The 19,036-nt window shown below is 37.8% G+C and overlaps 1 protein-coding gene across 5 annotated transcripts in view; it reads right to left on the reverse strand.

Moving 5' to 3' along the window:
• The window catches only part of PTPRM (protein tyrosine phosphatase receptor type M), a 796,527-nt gene that overhangs the window by 448,623 nt on the left and 328,868 nt on the right, over positions 1-19,036 (reverse strand). For all 5 annotated transcript variants that reach the window (XM_060613276.3, XM_060613283.3, XM_060613278.3 and 2 more), the window contains exon 5: positions 2,265-2,380. In XM_060613276.3, coding sequence (XP_060469259.1) covers positions 2,265-2,380 — 116 coding nt within the window. The remainder of the gene's footprint in view (positions 1-2,264; positions 2,381-19,036) is intronic.

A 19,036-nucleotide genomic window follows, 5' to 3' on the forward strand; every position in this document is an offset into this window, starting at 1 on the left:
TCAACACTAATGATCAAATTTAATAGAACAAAAACAAGAGTCTGGGGACATGGGAAATTCAACATGACAGTCAGATCGAGGCGACTGAATACAGATCCCAGTTATACATTAGGTTTTGGCTTTTTCTTTCCTGATTTGGAACATGTGTTGCACTTTGCTTCAGACTGGTGATGGTCAACCCGGGCACACATTGGAATCACCCGGGGAGCCCCAAATGCAGGGCCCTACCGCAGACCAATTAAATCAGAATCCTGATGTAGATCAGGAAGGTTTTAAAAACTCCCCATGTGACTCTCATGGAGTGAGGGCTCAGACGCTGCATTTAGACCTGTTTTTCAAAACAGCAGCTAGCTCTCTCCCTATTATGTGACAGATTCTCTTTTAAAAAGTCTCCCACTCTGTAGAAGAAAGTAGTTACAGATCCCCAATGCCCAAGGCAATGCTGAAGTTGAACCAAGGGCATCCCAAACCCAGGACATTTGCAAAAACAAATAAAAGTAAATTGTATCCTCAATGTGCCTGTAAATTCTTAGGAATATCTAAGACTCTGTTGAGGCCAGAGCTTAGATTTTATATTGTGTTCTCTGAAGTAACATTAACACAAATATCAGGAGCCCCAAACTATTTTCCATGAAAAATTAAGATTTCTAGAGATTAATCAAAGATGACAGGATAGTGTCATTTTTAGGAGGCAGCTAATGCATTGTGGAAAATGCCAATTAAAAATGTCTGTCTCATCAATTACCATACACAGACCATCTTGATGGAGTTAAATACCAAACAACCGCTAAGTAAGAAAAATAATTTTCAGTCTCTCACATCAAGATTCTAAAAGAACTGGGAAGTGGGATATAAAGGAAGAAGCAAAGTCAAATACTGACGATCAGGGTTGAGCACAGTTCTCATGGGCTGCAACATCTCTTACAGTAGTGAGTACAAACTTTTAGAGAGAAGAAAATGGTAAAGATGAATTTGGTGCATGCAATCTCAGTCCTCTGCTTACATTCCTCCTTCCTGGCCAGGGATGTTCTCGCAGGGAGAGTAGCAGATGAGAAAACAATGACATCAAGGTAGAAGGGTGAGGAATCATGCAGAGGGTCCAAGACTATTGAAGAATCCTCCAGAACGTATTCCCCAGTTGTCACCATGTTGTTGAATACGGGGAGAGGACATTTGGCCATCTTCCATTTTCCCCAGAAGTGGAGGAATAAAAACGACCATTTATTTCACTTGTGATGACAAAAAGGTAAGAGGGATTTCAAAGTTATAGAGTGTCATGCAAATGTGACATGGCACAGTCACTGTGACACTGAAGAAGAGGGAAGAGAGGAGGAGAGGTCATACGCACAGAGGAAAGGTCGGCATGCATGAAGCGGAAGCCATGATGGAATGGAACAGATACACAAAGGGGTTAAATCGTGAAGTTAGCTCAGCAGCAAACTAAAATAAGTATATAATTAATCAAACCAAAACAAAGTCAACTACAGGATCCATAAGGAAAGAGGGGTGGGCAGGAATCAACACTAGTCCCGGAAAAGAGTGAGCATCCTGCAGATCGGTGCATAAAAGGAAGAAACAAGAATGAAACTGGAGAATGCCACAGGTTAAGGGAATCAAACTCAGAGCCTAAAGAAGCGGGTGGCATTCTGGTTAGAGGGGACAAGTCACTTAATCCCACGCATTCTCTCAGAATTCCCACGACCGGGACAAATCCATGAAACTATCTGCCACGCAAAATACGTATAGGAGAATTTGAAAGATTGGAAAACAAGACACACAAATTATGACTACGCTAAAAACGTATACTTAAATACTTAAAAGTAGAAGATATGTTGTTAATTTCTAAGCTGAGGCTTTTCCCCTTGTGGAAATTCAAATTATAAAAAGGCCTACAAGCGTGTGTGTGCACTCGCACATGTAAGCGATGCTCTGGGTATTTCTCCAGAGGAAGGGTAGGGAAGAGCTCTATATCTGGTACTTTAATATCCTGCTCTGAAAGTACTTTGACAACCAGATCTTCAAAGCAAGATGGCTAAGCAGAAGCGAAGGGAAAAAAACAGAAAAATTTTTTAAAGGTCTGCGAAGAACAGTTCGGTTATCTAGAATTCTTAGTAATCTGATAACTTATTAATAAAGAAGGAAAGGAACAGAGACAACTCAGGGCATCAACCTTCTATTAGCAACGTGACACTGACCCGGACCCCCGGGCCCCTTCCCAGGGGGCGTGTACTCCTGCCTCTGGAGGAGACAGAGAGTTACCATACCTGCAACCAGAGCCTGTCGCCCGCCACAGTCCGGCCGATGGCACTGCACTGGAAGGTGGCAAACTGGCCGGCATTGACTTCCACGTTCTGAATCCGCAGGAAGTGGGGAGTTCGGGCTACATGAACAGAGAGAATTAAAGGCATTAAAAGAGGACATTTGTAACTTATCTGTGACTTTTTGAATCTATTTGCAATTTTGGGCCTTCCCATTTTGTTTACCTTTGAAAACATACGGCTTTTGCTTATAAGAATGCTTTTGAGATTTCATTATGATTGTAAAGGGTACCATGGAAGGTTTTGGTGTGCTCTGAGAGAACAGAGAAGCCAAGCATTCTGGGATAGAACCAAGAAGACAGAGGATATTTTATTGTTCCTGCTGTGCAAATTATCATAACTCAGCAGTCTTCTTGTAATAACAAATCTGTATTAATAAAGATTACACTGAAGCCTAGTTGATGTTTTGAACAAAAACATATTAGATATTTATACTAGCAACATGAAAAGAACAGTAAGAAGTTAAATGATGTTGTCAAGGAAACTTTTTAAGCCGAGTACAAAGCTGTGCGTAATATATATTTTAATACAACTAATTGGTATGCAGTATTCCCTATGTAATACTTCCCAACTACCAAAAATACTATCCCCATAGACAGACTCTGTGGAATTAGGTTGGGACTGCCACAGCATGGCAGTTTCTGCTGATTCTTACTCCCAATTCAAGAGAAAAGAATGATTCCAAATGCTAAACAACGTCAAGTCTCATACAGTATCCATGGGGGACAGCCCTCTGAATAAAGGATAATTCTATTTGATCTGAGAAGCCCAGACCAAATTTCTGCAACACACTCAACGCATGTGTTAAGGAACTGCAATGACAGGCCAGGAATTGCATTTTATGGTATCTTCTATTTTTGTTAGGAAAAAGTCTCTTATCACAGCAATGACAGTATAAAAGCAAGGGTCTGGGAAGGGGGAGGTTAGGGGGTAGAAAAGGAAGAGAACAGGATGCTGGTATTTCTGGGAGGGATGGATAAATATTCTGGACAATAACCAGAATAAACTTATTATGCCAGCTTTTCCCCATTGTCAATGTGTCTTTAGGCCATGTGTAGACACATTCAAAGAGTCGTGCCCCACTACTGAGAGCCCAAACGTGATAAACTAGCACTAATATTAGCCTGTGCAGAACAAAATTAAGAATGGAAGTGGGTTACTACTCAAGAACAAAGAGAAATGCATTTTAATATCAATAACGCACAGGAAAAAGCCCATTTTACTAATGTGGAGGCCACCAGTAATTCGAAAACTGCATTCATGCTGCTTAGCATGCAAAATGTCCTAAATAACTTCTAAAAGAGCAGTATAACCATGGGTCATTGTTTCTAATACAAATACATTAATTTAACGTCCTCTGACCTATTTTTCACTACCTTAAATTATCCTTGGCCAAGAATAACACGATGCCATGGTTTTTAAAGACCTCTGTCAAAAGTCCCTAAGACAAATTTCTCTTCTAGTCTCTGTTCCCAAAAAGCTGAAAGAACTTTGTTTTTAGCAAATGGAAAAAGGTAACACGTTTTGAGCATCACGGACCAGAACATTTCCCACTGAATATGCACAAGCGTTCCGTGAGGTAGGTATTCTTTTCCATTTTGCAGATGGGAGATCTCATGGGTACTTGCCTACCGAGTGTCAGAACCAGAGCGCGAACAGTTCCAAAGCCCACGCACAGCCCACCATGGCACTGCCTCTGCGAGCCTCCCACCTGCGTCTGCGTCCCCCATGCTCTTCCACTGAGAGTGCCTCCCTGCCTCACTTTTGACACGTTGGCTTCTTTCATATTATTTAAATTGAGTTTGTATTATTCAGTGAAACTGAATTTACATTCTTTAAAATTGTTTACGTGCGGGGCGCCAGGATGGCTCAGTCAGTTAAGCGTGCAACTCTCGGTTTTGGCTCAGTCACGATCTCACAGTTCATGAGTTTGAGCCCCGTGTCGGGCACGGTGCTGACAGCGTGGAACCTGTTTGCAGTTCTCTCTCCCTTCCTCTCTGCCCCTCCCCTATTTTCTCTCTCTCTTTCTCTCAAAATAAATAAACTTTAAAACATAAAAACATAAAATAAAATTATTTACTTACGATTTCAACTTCTGTAGAATTCTTCTCTCCCAACCTCACCTCTGACACAAACGAACAAACTTTGCTACACAAAATTATAACAATTATTTTCTATTTACCTACATTAGCAGTTCCCAATATTAACAGGGATCATTAAGAATTTGAGATCTGACTAAATTAATAGGACTACATTGAAAGCCAGAAAGCTCTTTGCTTGTCAAGAAATCATATAAGCAAATGGAATATTCTACTTCGAAGCCAACACAACACATCCATTATGGTACATCTGTCATCACCTGGAAACTTTTTGAACTGTTTTTCGCCTGTAAAATAATTCTAAGCACATTGCCCCTAGCTACATGGACATCAAACTACACCACGTACAAAGCATTCAAAAAAAAGAAGAAAAATATGGAAGTAGTAACTCCTCTGTTCGCTGGTGTGTGTAGAGCAGATTTTAGCTACTTCACAGGCTTTCGAAGGTAGCTCATCGGAAAAGGTTATGCTTTGCAGCCTTTAATCACACACACACACACACACACACACACACACACACACACACACACACACAAACTGCCCTGCCCTGCTGGCTCCTAAGGGAGCTGTTAGATCCATTTCCTGTCAACCTTCCCGAGAAGTTGGTGGAGCCCTTTGTTCAAGGGGTCTGCCAGCCACAGAGCCTCGGCCTGTCTATAGAAACTGCTCTCCTCAGTTTATCAGCAGGCCCCTAAGAGGCCCAACAGCCTTCTTTCCTTCCTCTTCCTGACTCGTCTCCCAAAGGGAAAATGCTTTCAGCCACAGTGATTTTTTTCCAAAACTCCCTCAAAAAACTTTCAAAATTCTACTTTCAAAACCCTTTTCCTTCAGCTTTTTCCTTTGTTCATTCTTCTTTGGGCTCTACCCTAAATATCGATTTGTCTCAGATTTAGAACTCTGCTCACTCCCCTTTTCCGAGCGTATGTACTGGTAGGTGCCCCCTGCTCCGACGGAGTTAACGTGACGCTTTTCAAAACGAGGAACCTGTGACCAGATCACTGAGCTACACTCCTGTTAGCCACAGAGAAAAGTTCTCCATTTTGGGGAGCCTGGGAGCCACTCCAGTTAATTGGGTGCCCCCACAAGGGCAGACAGGCCCCTCCAGAGTCAAACCTGACCACACCCCAGACGGAGGGCATCCACACCAAGGAAAACAACAACAGCCATGTACTCCCCCTCGGTCAGCTGAGTGTTGGAGCCAGATCCACTGATGGGGTCACACCAACATGAAAGCTCACAAGCCACGTGTGCACAGAGGCTAAGAAATACTACAGGGAACTATTGTCCTAGGAACAGATTGTGTGTGTGTGTGTGTGTGTGTGTGTGTGTGTGTGTGTGTGTTTTAAATCAGAACCTTCAGCCCAGTGACTGAAAAACTGGGTCACAGGAGACATAGGGGCAATTGAGAATGATAGCTGACTTCCGATTTTTTGAGATGGACCCAGTATGCAGAAACTCCAGACAGCCATGCTCCCTAAGAGTAAAGAAGAGTTTTCTAACACTGAGACTGACAGAACATGGTATGAGCTGGCTAGTGTGGGAGCCATATGTGGAGACAGAGTTTGCAATTGGCTGGGCAGAGAGGTAGGTAGACTGGGCACCCCGTTTGCGACTGGCATCTTACAGTCGCCATTGTAACCTCTTCCCCCATTGCCCTAGTAGCGCTTCACCTGCAACAATGGGGACCTTGCTTTCTTTGTCCTTGGATATTTTGGGTATGAGGGCTGCATCTTCTGCGCCATCGTTGGAGACAACAACTCTTGCGTCCATGGATAAACTGTAAAAAGGCTTATGGTTTGAATCATATTTAGAATGAGTATACTCCCTGAATCTGGGTTAGAATCCCAGGCTTCCTTATTTGGAAGGTGCCTCTTGGGCTGGAAGTTCTTCTGTCCAGTTTTGGTTTTGGCCTCTCTCCTCTTCCTATTTGATCCCTCCTCTCACTGGAATTGCTCAGTCAGCTGACATGCCCCTTTTCAAATCTCTGATGCCTACATGCCCCACCAGTGTGGGGCTCACTCTGTCTGCTTCCTTTCTTGTGGGCATGCCTTTACGAAGGATAATTTAGAACTGTGATGGCTCCTTTGAGAAAATCTCCCAAGCTGGCTCCCACATACACCGAGCACCCCCACTTTCATATTCCTGTGGGTTGTTAAAGACAGATTACGTTGCACATTCGGATAGCAGGACGTCTCACTAATATTGCCCTCTCCTGTCCCTCTCATGGTCTCCTACTCTGCTCACCTTTTGCTGCAGGTCACTGTGGTAAGTTGGGTCCCTAAGACAAGGTTTTTGAGTGTGTCGCCATCTTTCATGATAATTTGCATTAAAGGGATACTACACCTGAACTGCTCTTCTGTAGTTTTACCCCCCACCCCCTTGGTTAAGCCTAGGATCAGTTTCAAGCCTGTCCTGAAAGTCTGTGAAGTATTTTGAGTATCATCGCTGGTATATCCTTGCATGGGTAAGCTACTAAAAATTAAACATTTAAAATGTCCATTGCAAAATCTCCATGTGTTTGTTACTCATATATGTCCTGGACTTTGGATTCTTACCCTGCACCCTACCTATGACTCCTTCCTCTCTCCTTTTTGTCCCTCCCCACTCCCCAATGCCTCCAAATTTCTCCAAATCTCTCTGGTTTTTCTTATGCACTACAAGTGAGTGCACTACAATTTCTCAACCAGAAGGGCCAGTCAAGGTGTGTGGGACCAACAGAGCCCACTGCCCACTTTTTAAAAAAATTTTTTTCTTGTTTTATTTATTTTTGAGCGAGAAAGAGAGATAGACAGCAAGCAGGGGAGAGGCAGAAAGAGAAGGAGACGGAATCTGAAGCAGGCTCCAGGCTCTGAGCCATCTGCACAGAACCTGATGCGGGGCTAGAATTAACAAGCCGTGAGATTATGACCTAAACTGAAGTCAGACGCTTAACCGATTGAGCTACCCAGGCACCCACCACCACCCACTCTTCCTCCTACAGATGTAGAAATGCAAGGAAGAGTCTCTTTCACATAGTAACGTTTCTCTTCCTGCTATAATCATTACAGATTTTCAGCCCTTCAAAGGCTTCTATACCTTCTGAGTGGTGCAAGGGGAAAGATAAAATACACTCAGTTTGAATATACATTTAGTTTGAAGAGTAGGTTTCCCGTGAACTAAAATAATTCTCAGACAATGAATTTCAAATCTTGAAATTTTGAATTTTATTCCTTATTTAGCATGGCAGGAGAGTTCTTTTGGAACACCAAGGGTGGGATATCATACAGTTTTCTTTTTCCTTTTTTAAACACATAATAGGTTTCCAAACTGCCTGAGAAATAATATAACTCCTTCTTCCCCAAATCTGAATGGCCTCCAAAAACACCTAACCTGGACCAACTTAATTTACATATTCTGCCTCCTAATATGGCTAATATATTTAAAGAATGTCCAATATATTGGCAATCAATTCAATTTCTTCCTAGGATTTGTGATTTAAATAACTTATTTTTCACTTTTAGGAAATATTTTGGACAATAAATATTAAAAATAGAGAAGTATTTAATTTTTTAATCATACATAAATTTATCTCTAAGAAGCAACTTTTAAAATATGCATGCATTTCTGCACACTAGTGTTTTGTTTTTGTTTTTGTTTTTTTAATGTAATGTGTCCAGTAACTTGTTGAGGAGACATATAGCATGTTGACCTAAAGCCTGGGCAATCTGAGGAAGGCTGGAAACTGACCTTTGATTGAACCAGGCTAAGAGTGAATTCAGGAAGGTTCATAAAGATTATTTATTGCACTGGGGAAAAAGACAAATTAAAAGCCAAATCATGAGAACGGTTAAAAATGGGGTAGGAGTGGTGAGGGGTTAAATGAAAGTTAAAAAAAAAAATTCCATTGGAACCAAAAAGGAAGCTTCTAGCACCTGATAGAATCCTGGGAGCATATTATTAGCAGCTATGTTATTCATGGGTTGCTCTGAGGTCTCTGGTGGGAACTCTGGCTTTGCATTTCACTATCAGAACAACCCCTTGCCATTATGAAAACTGAACTCCATCTAATATGGTCTATTGGTCTCTTTCTCCCCTTTTGAAGTAACCATACACTTAAAAAATTAAAATGTCATCAGCATTTTCCCTTGTTAAATATTCATCTAAAACTATTTGAAATTCTGCCTGATATACATCAATCGTTCTCAACTGGGGCAATCCCCACCCCCACCTGCCAGGGAACATCTGATAATGTCCAAAGACATTTTGTTTGTCACAACAGAGATCAAAATGGTAGGGGTACTACTGGTATCTAGTGAAAAGAGGCCATGGATGGTGTTAAACATCCTGTAATGCACAAAACAACCCCCGCAAAAAAGATCAATATTGACCACAAGGTCAATGTGGTCAAGGCTGAGAAGCCCTGATACATACGGCCCAGACAGACAAAAGTTTACTGGATCATCCTGTGCTGTTGAACATTTTGGTTTCCTATACATAATGCCAAGATAAAACTTTTCATAATTAAATCATCATATACACTTTCTGTTTCTCCCTTAGCATAAATTTTTAGAAACTGAATTTAATAAGACAAAAGAAATGCAGTTTAAAAAGGCTTTTGACACAAATTGCCAAACCGCTTTCCTTAAAGCATATAACAATTTGCATCTCTACCAGAAGGGTACACAAAAGTGCTCTTTTCGCCGCCCCCTCAAAAATACTAAGTGTTAGTTTCTGTAATCTGTCTTGAGAAACTTATGAACTATATGTACTCTGCTCTATCAGTTAACTTCATAATAATAATCTGAATATCACAATTGTCACTAGTTCTGCCACTGATCTGTTCATCCACTGGAAGTCCGCACTTGGAAACCTACTTTCCTAAGGGCCCTGTTTCCAGCAATGGCTAACTGAACCAAAAACAAAAACACAGAAAAACTCATTTATCAATACAATCTGCTAATACTTACTGCCTCCAGTGGGCTGTTTGTTAGGATATAACTTACATTTTTAATTTGGGAGCCAAAGATATGATCTTTGGATCAAAGGTTATCACTTTTCCTTTAGAATTGGTTTGGTCTTCAAAACAGCTTTCTGAAAGACTGCCAGTGCATATTACTCACATGGTAAGGTTAAAAGTCCAAGGAATTTATGCCTCTGTGCAAACTGTATTTTGGGAGGGCCCTTCTCTGGAATGGGTTGACTGTCTTTAGTTTGGGAAAGAGCATTGCTTGGTTGAGAAAAGGACTGCCAGAAAAAATACTCTGGCTAAGATAATAAAAGCCACAACTCAAATGGAAACCAGATGAACACATGCAAACTCATTAAGCATAAACACTTTTATAAGAAACTTATCCTTCTCAGATTAAACATAATTAATTGACCTAAGTGGAAGATAGTAACTCATCCAACAGGATGCACAAGACAAAGGAACTGCGGAATTCTATTTTCCAGATCAGTTCTTCCAAGAACATGAAAGTCAAAATTTCTAATAATGGCATTTTTAATTTTTTCAATAAATGTTAAAGGCCTATATAATATTTCCAAAGTTTTAAGATGTCTGGATTCTCCCTGTCCAGAGATATGAATTCTAGAACTGTTTTCGATTGGGAAGGCCAATCTTTCTTAAGATTTGGATTTATGCCATGTGTGTTCAAGCATTCAAGCATCATTATTTTAGCCCCTTATTACCTCTGAACAGAAGCAAAAGTTCCTCAACCCAAGCCTTAATGGACACACACACACACACACACACACACATATATATGTATATAATTTTTAAAACAGGGATTTTATTTTTAAAAAGTGCCTATTACATAAGGTTGGGGAAAAGATTAAACAAGATGATGCCAGGAAGGTATTCTGTGTGCCTGGTACCCTCAAAAATGGTCATTACTGTTTAAAATAACTAATCTACCACTGGAAACTGGAAAAGATCCCAAGAAAAAAAGTCTCTGCAGCCAGAAAAGTTTTGCTCCCATGCTGAGCTGTATGCTCTGAATCCTGCCAAACTATCTTAATTGTAACACCAGGTACAGCACCATTAGAGTAGAAATTTTCAATGGATCCCATATTCAAAAAGAAAAATTCTCTCTCTCTCTCCAAATTTATAGGCCCATTCATCTCCCGGATACCCTTTCAAAATGCTATGCCAGCTTTCTTCTAAAATCTGCAGGATTTCTAGAAACGAAATATCTTCCATGAATATCAAACAGGAGTTTTACTACAACTCTCCTATCTTCTCATCTCTGCCATATTCTGTTGCTTATTATTAAGAAAGCAGTTTTTAAAAGAACAGAGGTTTTCATGTATTAATCGACCTCAAATCAGCCTTTGATCCCAAAGCCAGAAATTATTGACCAAGATGCAACTCTTTTTGTAGATGTTTCATATTATTGATCCTTCAAAGTCTGCACCAAAATGCTAACAACAAAATCAAAGAACGGTAATTTGCGAGATCAAAGTGCAAACTGAAGTGGGGCAAAAGAGGACTGGGTCCTAACCTTTTTTTATTTTCATTTGCATTTTAATGTAATGACATAGGTTGAAATGAACTGGAGGCATTCCCAAAATGCCAGACAAAGTAGTCGGCTCCTTTCTCTGTGTACTTGTCCTCAAACAAGGAAGCTAGTGCTAAGAACACAATGGTACTGCCCACACTGAAAAACAGTACATTCTGCAAACATTTTTCTTCTTTTAGTTTTAAGACAGACATTGATAAATTGTAAGAAATCAATGATTTTAGCATTTAATCTGCAGCTAACGTATTCTAGTGGGCCCATCAGGATGCAGTGCCTAAAAACAGGAACGATAATAACAGCTAACTTTCATTGGTCTCTAGAATGTGCAGCACTGTCCTAGGTTCATTATATTCACTTCATGTAATACATGGCAGGTGGGTTTTTGTTTTCAATCTTTTTCATTATATTATTATGTTTTTGAATTGGAAGAAAAATAATGGAGCACGATTCTGTGTAATTTTTAGATTTTAGAATTCAAGGTATCATATATGCAAATCACTTTGCACTTAATGTGTTATATGACAACATATAAAAAAGACCATACACCATAACCAAGTGAGATTTATCCCAGGAATTCTAGGTTGATATAACATCCAAAAATCAATCAGTATAAGACACCCTACCAACCAAATAAAAGACAAAAACACATGATAATCTAATGGATGACAGAGTTCATGAAATGGCATACTGATATTTTAAGATGAAAAAGTATATGAAAATGGCAGTAGTAAAGAGGTCACTCTGATCTTCCCACACCCTTTGCCCCTGAAATAGGCTATAAAATTCTACTGTGAGAGGTACCCTCCCTATACCAGAGGACAGGAGCTTCCTCATAAAGTAGATTCTACCATACATTAGAAATAAGTGACCTATAGAATAGGACATTGAAATTACACAATTAGAGGGGAAAAAAAAAGTGAAGAAAGCTACAGGGCTTATAGGGCACAATGAAAAAAACAATATTCATATCATGGGAATTTTAGAAGGGAAAGAAAAGAGAAAGAGACAGAAAGTGTATTTAAAGCAGTAATGGCTGTCAACTTCCCAAACCTGGGATAAGAAAAAAAACATTTAGATGCATGAAGACCAAGAGATACCAAATAGGTTGAACTCAAATAGGCTACACAAAGATCTATTAAAACTTACTGTAAAAATTAAAAAAACAATTAAAAACATTAAGAACAGCAAGAGAAAAGTCAGAAGTCACATACAAGGAAACCCCCATAAGACTAGTGGATGATTTCTCAACATGAACTTTTGAGGCCAAAAGAGCATGGTTGATATACTCAAAATATTGAAAGAAAATAACCGCCAATCCAGAATTCTATGCCTGGTGAAGCTGTCCTTCAGAAATGAAGGAGGGATAAAAGACTTCCCTGAACAACAACAAAAAGCTGGGAGAGTTCGTTATCACCAGAACTACCTCACAACAATACCAAATGGACCACATCAAACTAAAAAACTTTTGTACAGCAAAGGAGACCACCAACAGAACTAAAAATTAACCTACTAAATGAAAGAAGATATTTGAAAACATTATATCGAATAAGGGTTGTATTCAAAATATGTAAGAAAGTCATACAACTCAACACCAAAACAAAACAAAACAAAACAAAATAAAACAAAACAAAACAAACTAATAATCTGATTTAAAAATAGGCAGAGGACCTGAATAGGCATTTTTCATAGAAGACATACAGATGGCCAACAAACACATGAAAAGATGTTCAACATAACTCATCATCAGGGAAACACAAATCAAAACCACAGTGAGATACTATCTCACATCAGTCAGAATGGCTAGTATCAATAAGACAAAAAATAACAAGGGTTGGCAAGGACGTGGAGGAAAGGCAACCCTTGTGCATTATTGTTGGGAATGTTAATTGGTGGAGACATTATGGGAAGAAGTATGGAGTTTCCTCAAAAATTAAAACAGAAATACCATAAAATCCAGTAATGTCACCATTGGGTATTGACCTAAAGAAAACAAAAACATAAATCTGTAAAGATAGAGGCACCTTATGTTTACTGTACCATTATTTACAATAACCAAGATATGGAAGCAAAATAAGTGTCTATAGGTAGATGAATGGATAAAGAAAATGTTCTATTCCATAATGGAACAGAATATTACTCAGCCATAAAAAAATGAAATATTGCCATCTGTGACAATACACATTGGTACATAGAGTATTATGCTAAGTGAAATAAGTCAGACAAAAAAAAAGACAAATTCCATATGATTTCACATATTATGTGGAATCAAAAAAAAAAAACAAAACAAATAAACATACAAAATAGAAACAGACTCATAAATACAGAAAACAAACTGGTGGTTGCTAAAGGAGAGTGGGGGGATGGGTGAAATAGATTAAGAGGTACAAACTTGCAGTTATAAAATAAAATCATAGGAATGAAAAAATAAAGTCATAGGAATGAAAAGTACAGCATTAGGAATATCATCAATAATATTTTTAAATAATTTTGTATGGCTACAGATGGTAACTACGCCTTACTGTGAGCACTACATAATGTACAGAATTATCAAATCACTATGTTGTACACCTGAAACTAACACACCATTGTATGTCAACTATACTGTAATAAAAAAAAGAAAAGAAAAGAAAAGAAAAAGAAATGCGAAAGGGTGTTCTTTGAAAGGAAGTAAAAAAAAAGGCTAATTAACATCATAAAAACATAAATGGTAGAGTAAATCTCACTGATAATGGTAAATTTATACTCATTGTTAGATTTTGCAATATGGTAATAGTAGTACATAATTCACTTACAACTCTAAAAGTTATGAAAAAATGAACATAGTAAAAATAACTGTAAATAGAATGATCTTTTATTAGTTACACGATATAAAAATATATAAATTGTAACAACAATAACCTAAAATGTGAGGGGGAGGAGAAGTAAAAGTGTAAAGTTTCAAAATTCATTAAAGTTAAGTTGTTATCAATATAAAATAGGGTATTATAAGTTTAAGATATTTTATGTAAGCCTCATGGGAATTATATAGAAAAAAAATGTTAGTAGTTTCATGAAAGAACAAGATAAAGAAGTCAAAATATACTGAAACCAAAAACATCAAAACACACACACACAAAAGACACCAAAATCAGAAACAAAGAACAATGGATCTACAACCAGAAAGACATTAACAAAAAGGAAATAGTGAGTCCTTTCCTATCCATAGTTGCTTTATATGTAAATGGCTCAAAAGACCTAGAACATCCGAATAAATTATAAAGAAAGAAAGAAAGAAAGAAAGAACAATGTGCTGCCTCCAAGAGATGCACCTTAGCCTTAAAAACACACATAGGCTGAGAGTGAGGGGATGGAAAAAGACATTTCAACAAAATGGCAACCACAAAAACAAAAATAAAACAAAAATGCAGCAGAGGTGGCTATACTTAGACAAAATAGACTTTAAACTAAAAATGGTAAAAAGAGACAAAGAAAGTCATTATGTAATGACAAAGGGGTCTAACACATCAAGAAGATACAACAATTTACATACATAGTGGTGAAGCACCCAACATCAGACTTGAACGACACTCTAGACCAAATGGACCTAACGAACACATAAAAAACTCTAGCCGACAACAGCAGAATGCACATTCTTCCCAAGCACACACGAAATACTTTCTAGGAGAGACCATATAGTCGGCCACAAAACAAGTCTTAGCAAATTTAAGAAGACTGAAATGGTGCCAAAAATCTTTCTGACCACAAAAACATGAAATTAGAGATCAATAACAAGAGGAAAACTGGAAAATTTATGAACACGTGGAAATTAAACTACTCTCTCCTAAATAACAAATGGACCAAAGAAGACATTAAAGAAGAAAAAAAAAGTTTCTTTAGACAAAAAGGTAAACACAAAATACCAGAACTTGTGGGATGTGGCAAAAGTCATTCTAAGAGGAAAGTTCACAGCAATAAATACCTACATTAAGATGCAATAAAGATCCTAAATATACAACCTAACTCTACATCTTAAAGAACTAAAAAAGAACAAACTGAGCCCAAAGTTAGGAGAAAAACGGAAATAACAAAGATTAGAGTAGAAGTAAAGGACAGAAAACATTAGAAAAGATTAGCTAAACTAAGAGCAGCTTCTTTCAAAATATAAAATTGACAAACCCTTAGGTAGACTAACCAAGGGGGGGGGGGCGGGGAGGAAGACCCAAATCAACAAATTATAAATGAAATAGGAGACCTTACAACTGATATGGTAGAAATTCAAAGGGTCTTAGGAGGCTACTAAAAGCAACTACCTGCCAACAAACCAAATAACTTTTAAGAAACTGAAAAATTCTTAGACAGCTTATCAAGAGAAAGTCAGGAAGAAATAGAAAATCTGAATAGACCAATTATGAGTAAGGAGATGAATCAGTAATCAAAAAATCCCCCAACCCAGTAACAGGACCAGATGACTTCACCAGTGAATTTTGCCAAACATTTAAAGAAGAATTAGCATCAATCCTTCTCAAACTCTTCCACAAAATTGAAGAGGAAGAAATACTCCCAAACTCATTTTATGAGTCCAGCATTATTCTGATACTGAAACTAGAAAATAACACTACTAACAAACAAACAAACAAACAAAACAAAGTAGGCCCATATTCCTGATGAATATAGATGTAAAAATCCTCAATAAAATACTAGCAAACCAATTCAGCAGCACATTAAAAGGATCATGCATCACGATCAAGTAGAATTTATTCCTGGGATGCAAGGATGATTCAACATAGGCAAATCAATGATTGTACCACATTAATGTATCACATTAATAGAATGAAAAGAAAGAATCATATAACCATCTCAAGAGATGCAGATAAAGCACTGCACAAAATCCAGTATCCATCCATGATAAAAACTATGAACAAATTATACACAGAAGGAACATAGCACAGTAAAAGTCACAAATGACAAATCCACACATACTACCACACTGAACAGTAAAATCTTGAAAGCTTTTCCTCTAAAATCAGAACAAGACAAGGTTGCCACTTTTACCACTCCTATTCAACATAGTTCTAGAAGTCCTAGCTAGGGCAGTCAGACAAGAAAAATAAATAGAAGTTATCAGAATTGGAAAGAAAGAAACAAAATTACCTCTATTTGCAGGTAACATAATTTTATATAGAAAAAAATCTAAAGATTCAACCAGAAAACTATTATATCTAATCAAAGAATTCTGTAAAGCCCCAGATTACAAAATAAACATACAAAGATGAGAAGTACTTCCATGTACTGACAGCAAATTTCTAAAAAATAAATAAAGCAATCAATCTCATTTATGATAGCATCAATACTTGGGAATAAATTTAGCTAGGGAGGTAAAAGATCTATGTGCTGAAAACAAAACATTGATTAAAAAAAAACTTAAAAGACACAAATAGAGGCGCCTGGGTGGCTCAGTCTGACTTCAGCTCAGGTCATGATCTCATAGCTCATGAGTTCGAGCCCCGCGTCGAGCTCTGTGCTGACAGCTCAGAGCCTGGAGCCTGCTTCAGATTCTGTGTCTCCCTCTGTCTCTGCCCCTAACCCATTCGCATTCTGTCTCTGTCTCTCTCAAAAATAAATAAACATTAAAAAAAAGACACAAATAAATGGAAATTTCATGTACATGGATTGAAAGAATTAATATTTTTAAAATGCCAATACTACCAACAGTCATCTATAGATTCAACGCAATCCCTACTGAGATTCCAATGGCATCTTTTACAGGAGTAGAAAAAACACTCCTAAAACGTTTATGGAATCACAAAGGACCCTGAATATCCAAAGAAATCCTAAGAAAGAAGAACAAAGCAAGAGGCACCACGTTTCCTGATTTCAAGCTAAACTATGAACCATAGTCATCAAAACAGCATGATACTGGCATAGAAATGGACAAACAGACCACTGGAACAGAATCAAGAGCCCAGAAAAATACCCCAGCATACACAGTCAACTAATTTTTACAAAGGAAGTCAAGCATACTCAATGGAAAAAAGACAGTCTTTTCAACTCAATGAAGAAAAGACAGTCTTTTCAACAAATGGAGCTGGGATAAGTGGATATTCATATGTAAAAGAATGAAATTGGACCCATATCTTACACCACTCACAAAAATTAACTTGAAATGGGTTAAAGACTGAAATGTGAGGTGAAACCATGAAACTCCTGGAAGGAAACAAAGGAATACAGCTCCTCGGCATGGGTCTTGGTAATAATTTCTCAAATAGGACTCCCGAAGTACAGGTAAAAGAATAAAAAGTTAACAAGTGGGTCTATATCAAACTAAAATCTTCCGCACAGCAAAATAAACTATCAACAAAGTGAAATGAGAAACTTGTAGAATGGGAAATATGTGTGTAAACCATCTATCTGACAAGGGTTTAATATCCTAAATATATAAAAAATTCATAGAACTTAAGAGCAAAAAAAAAAAAACAAAAAACAAAAAGCAAACAAAAAAAACCACCCACCTAATTAAAAAATGGGCTAAGGACCTGAATAGAAATTTCTCCAAAAAAGACATATTGAAGGTCAACAGGTACATGAAAAGATGCTCATCATCATTAGCCATTGGGGAAATGCAAATTAAAACCATAATGAGGTATCACCTCACACCTGTTAGAATGACCATCATCAAAAAGGTAAAAGATAACAAATACTGGGGAGGATCTGGGGAAAAGGAAACCCTTGTGCACTGCTGATGGGACTATGAACCGGAGCAGCCACTGTGGAAAACAGTATGGAAGACCCTCAAAAAATTAAAAATAGAACTCTCACATGATCCAGAATCTCACTTCTACCAGTTTATCCAAAGGTACTGAAAACACTAATGGAAAAGGCATCTGCACCTCCACGTTCAGAGCAGTTTTCTTCACAACAGCCATGACATGGAAACAACTTGAGTATTTATCAACTGAAGGTGTAGAATATATGTACAATAGAATGCTATTCAGCCATTAAAAAATAACAACAACAGCAAAAAAAAAAACAAGGAAATTCCTCATTTGCAACAACACAGATGGACCCTAAGGGCATGATGCTAAGTGAAATAGGTCAGACAGAGAAAGACAAATACCTTGTGATTTCACTTACATATGGAATATAAAACAAAACAAACAAGAAAACAAACTCATGGAAAAGGAGATCAGAGGGAAACGGAGCAAGGTGTTCAAAAGGCACAGACTTCCAGTTATAGGTAAGTACTTGGAATGTAATGGACAACAGGAATACACACTGTGTGACACAGCAAAGTTGTTAAAAGAGTAGATCCTGAGAGTTCTCATCACAAGGAGGAAATACTGGGGTTTCTTTTCTTTCTTCTTTTTGTGTTGATATGAAATGATGGATGTTAACCAAAGTTATTATGGTAATCATGTGATGATATATGTAAACCAAACCACCATGCTGATACCTTAAACTTTTATAGTAATGTATCTCCCATTATTTCTCAATAAAATAAGAAAAAAGATAAATAAGTCAATTAGAAATGGCAAAGAATCTAAGTTGTCATTTCTTTAAAAATGTATATAAGTGGCCAATAAACACCCAAAAAGATGCTTAACAAGATTAGCCATTAAAGAATCAAAACCATAAAGAATTATCACCCCAAAGTCACCAGGGTGAAAAATAAAACATAAATAACAGATATTGGCAAGAATTCACTGCTCCTCGGCCTGTAAAATGGTGCAGCCAATTTGATAAACAATTTCACTGTTATCCACAATGCTAACCATAGAGTTATTACATGACCCAGTAATCCTCGTCTTAAATATATAGCCAAAAGAATTGAAAAGCCTGTAACAGAAATGTTTGCCACGGTATTATTCCCAATAGCCCCAAATTAGAAAGTCGAATGTCCCTCTGTTGATGAATAGGTACAGAACATACGGTATGTCATACAATGGAAAGTTTCTCAGCTTTAAGAAGGAGAAGTACTGAAATGTTCTGTAACACACAGGCACCATGAAATGTGCTATGTGAAAGAAGCCAGACAAAAAAGACCATGCATTGTAGGATTCCACTTAAATGAAATACGGGAAAGCAAGCAAACCTATAGAGACAGAAAGTAGATTAGTAACTGCCTAGGGCTGGGGGTAGAGGCCAA

This window comes from Panthera onca, chromosome D3 (genome assembly GCF_046562875.1).
Source record: "Panthera onca isolate mPanOnc1 chromosome D3, mPanOnc1 haplotype 2, whole genome shotgun sequence".
Taxonomy (NCBI): domain Eukaryota; kingdom Metazoa; phylum Chordata; class Mammalia; order Carnivora; family Felidae; genus Panthera; species Panthera onca.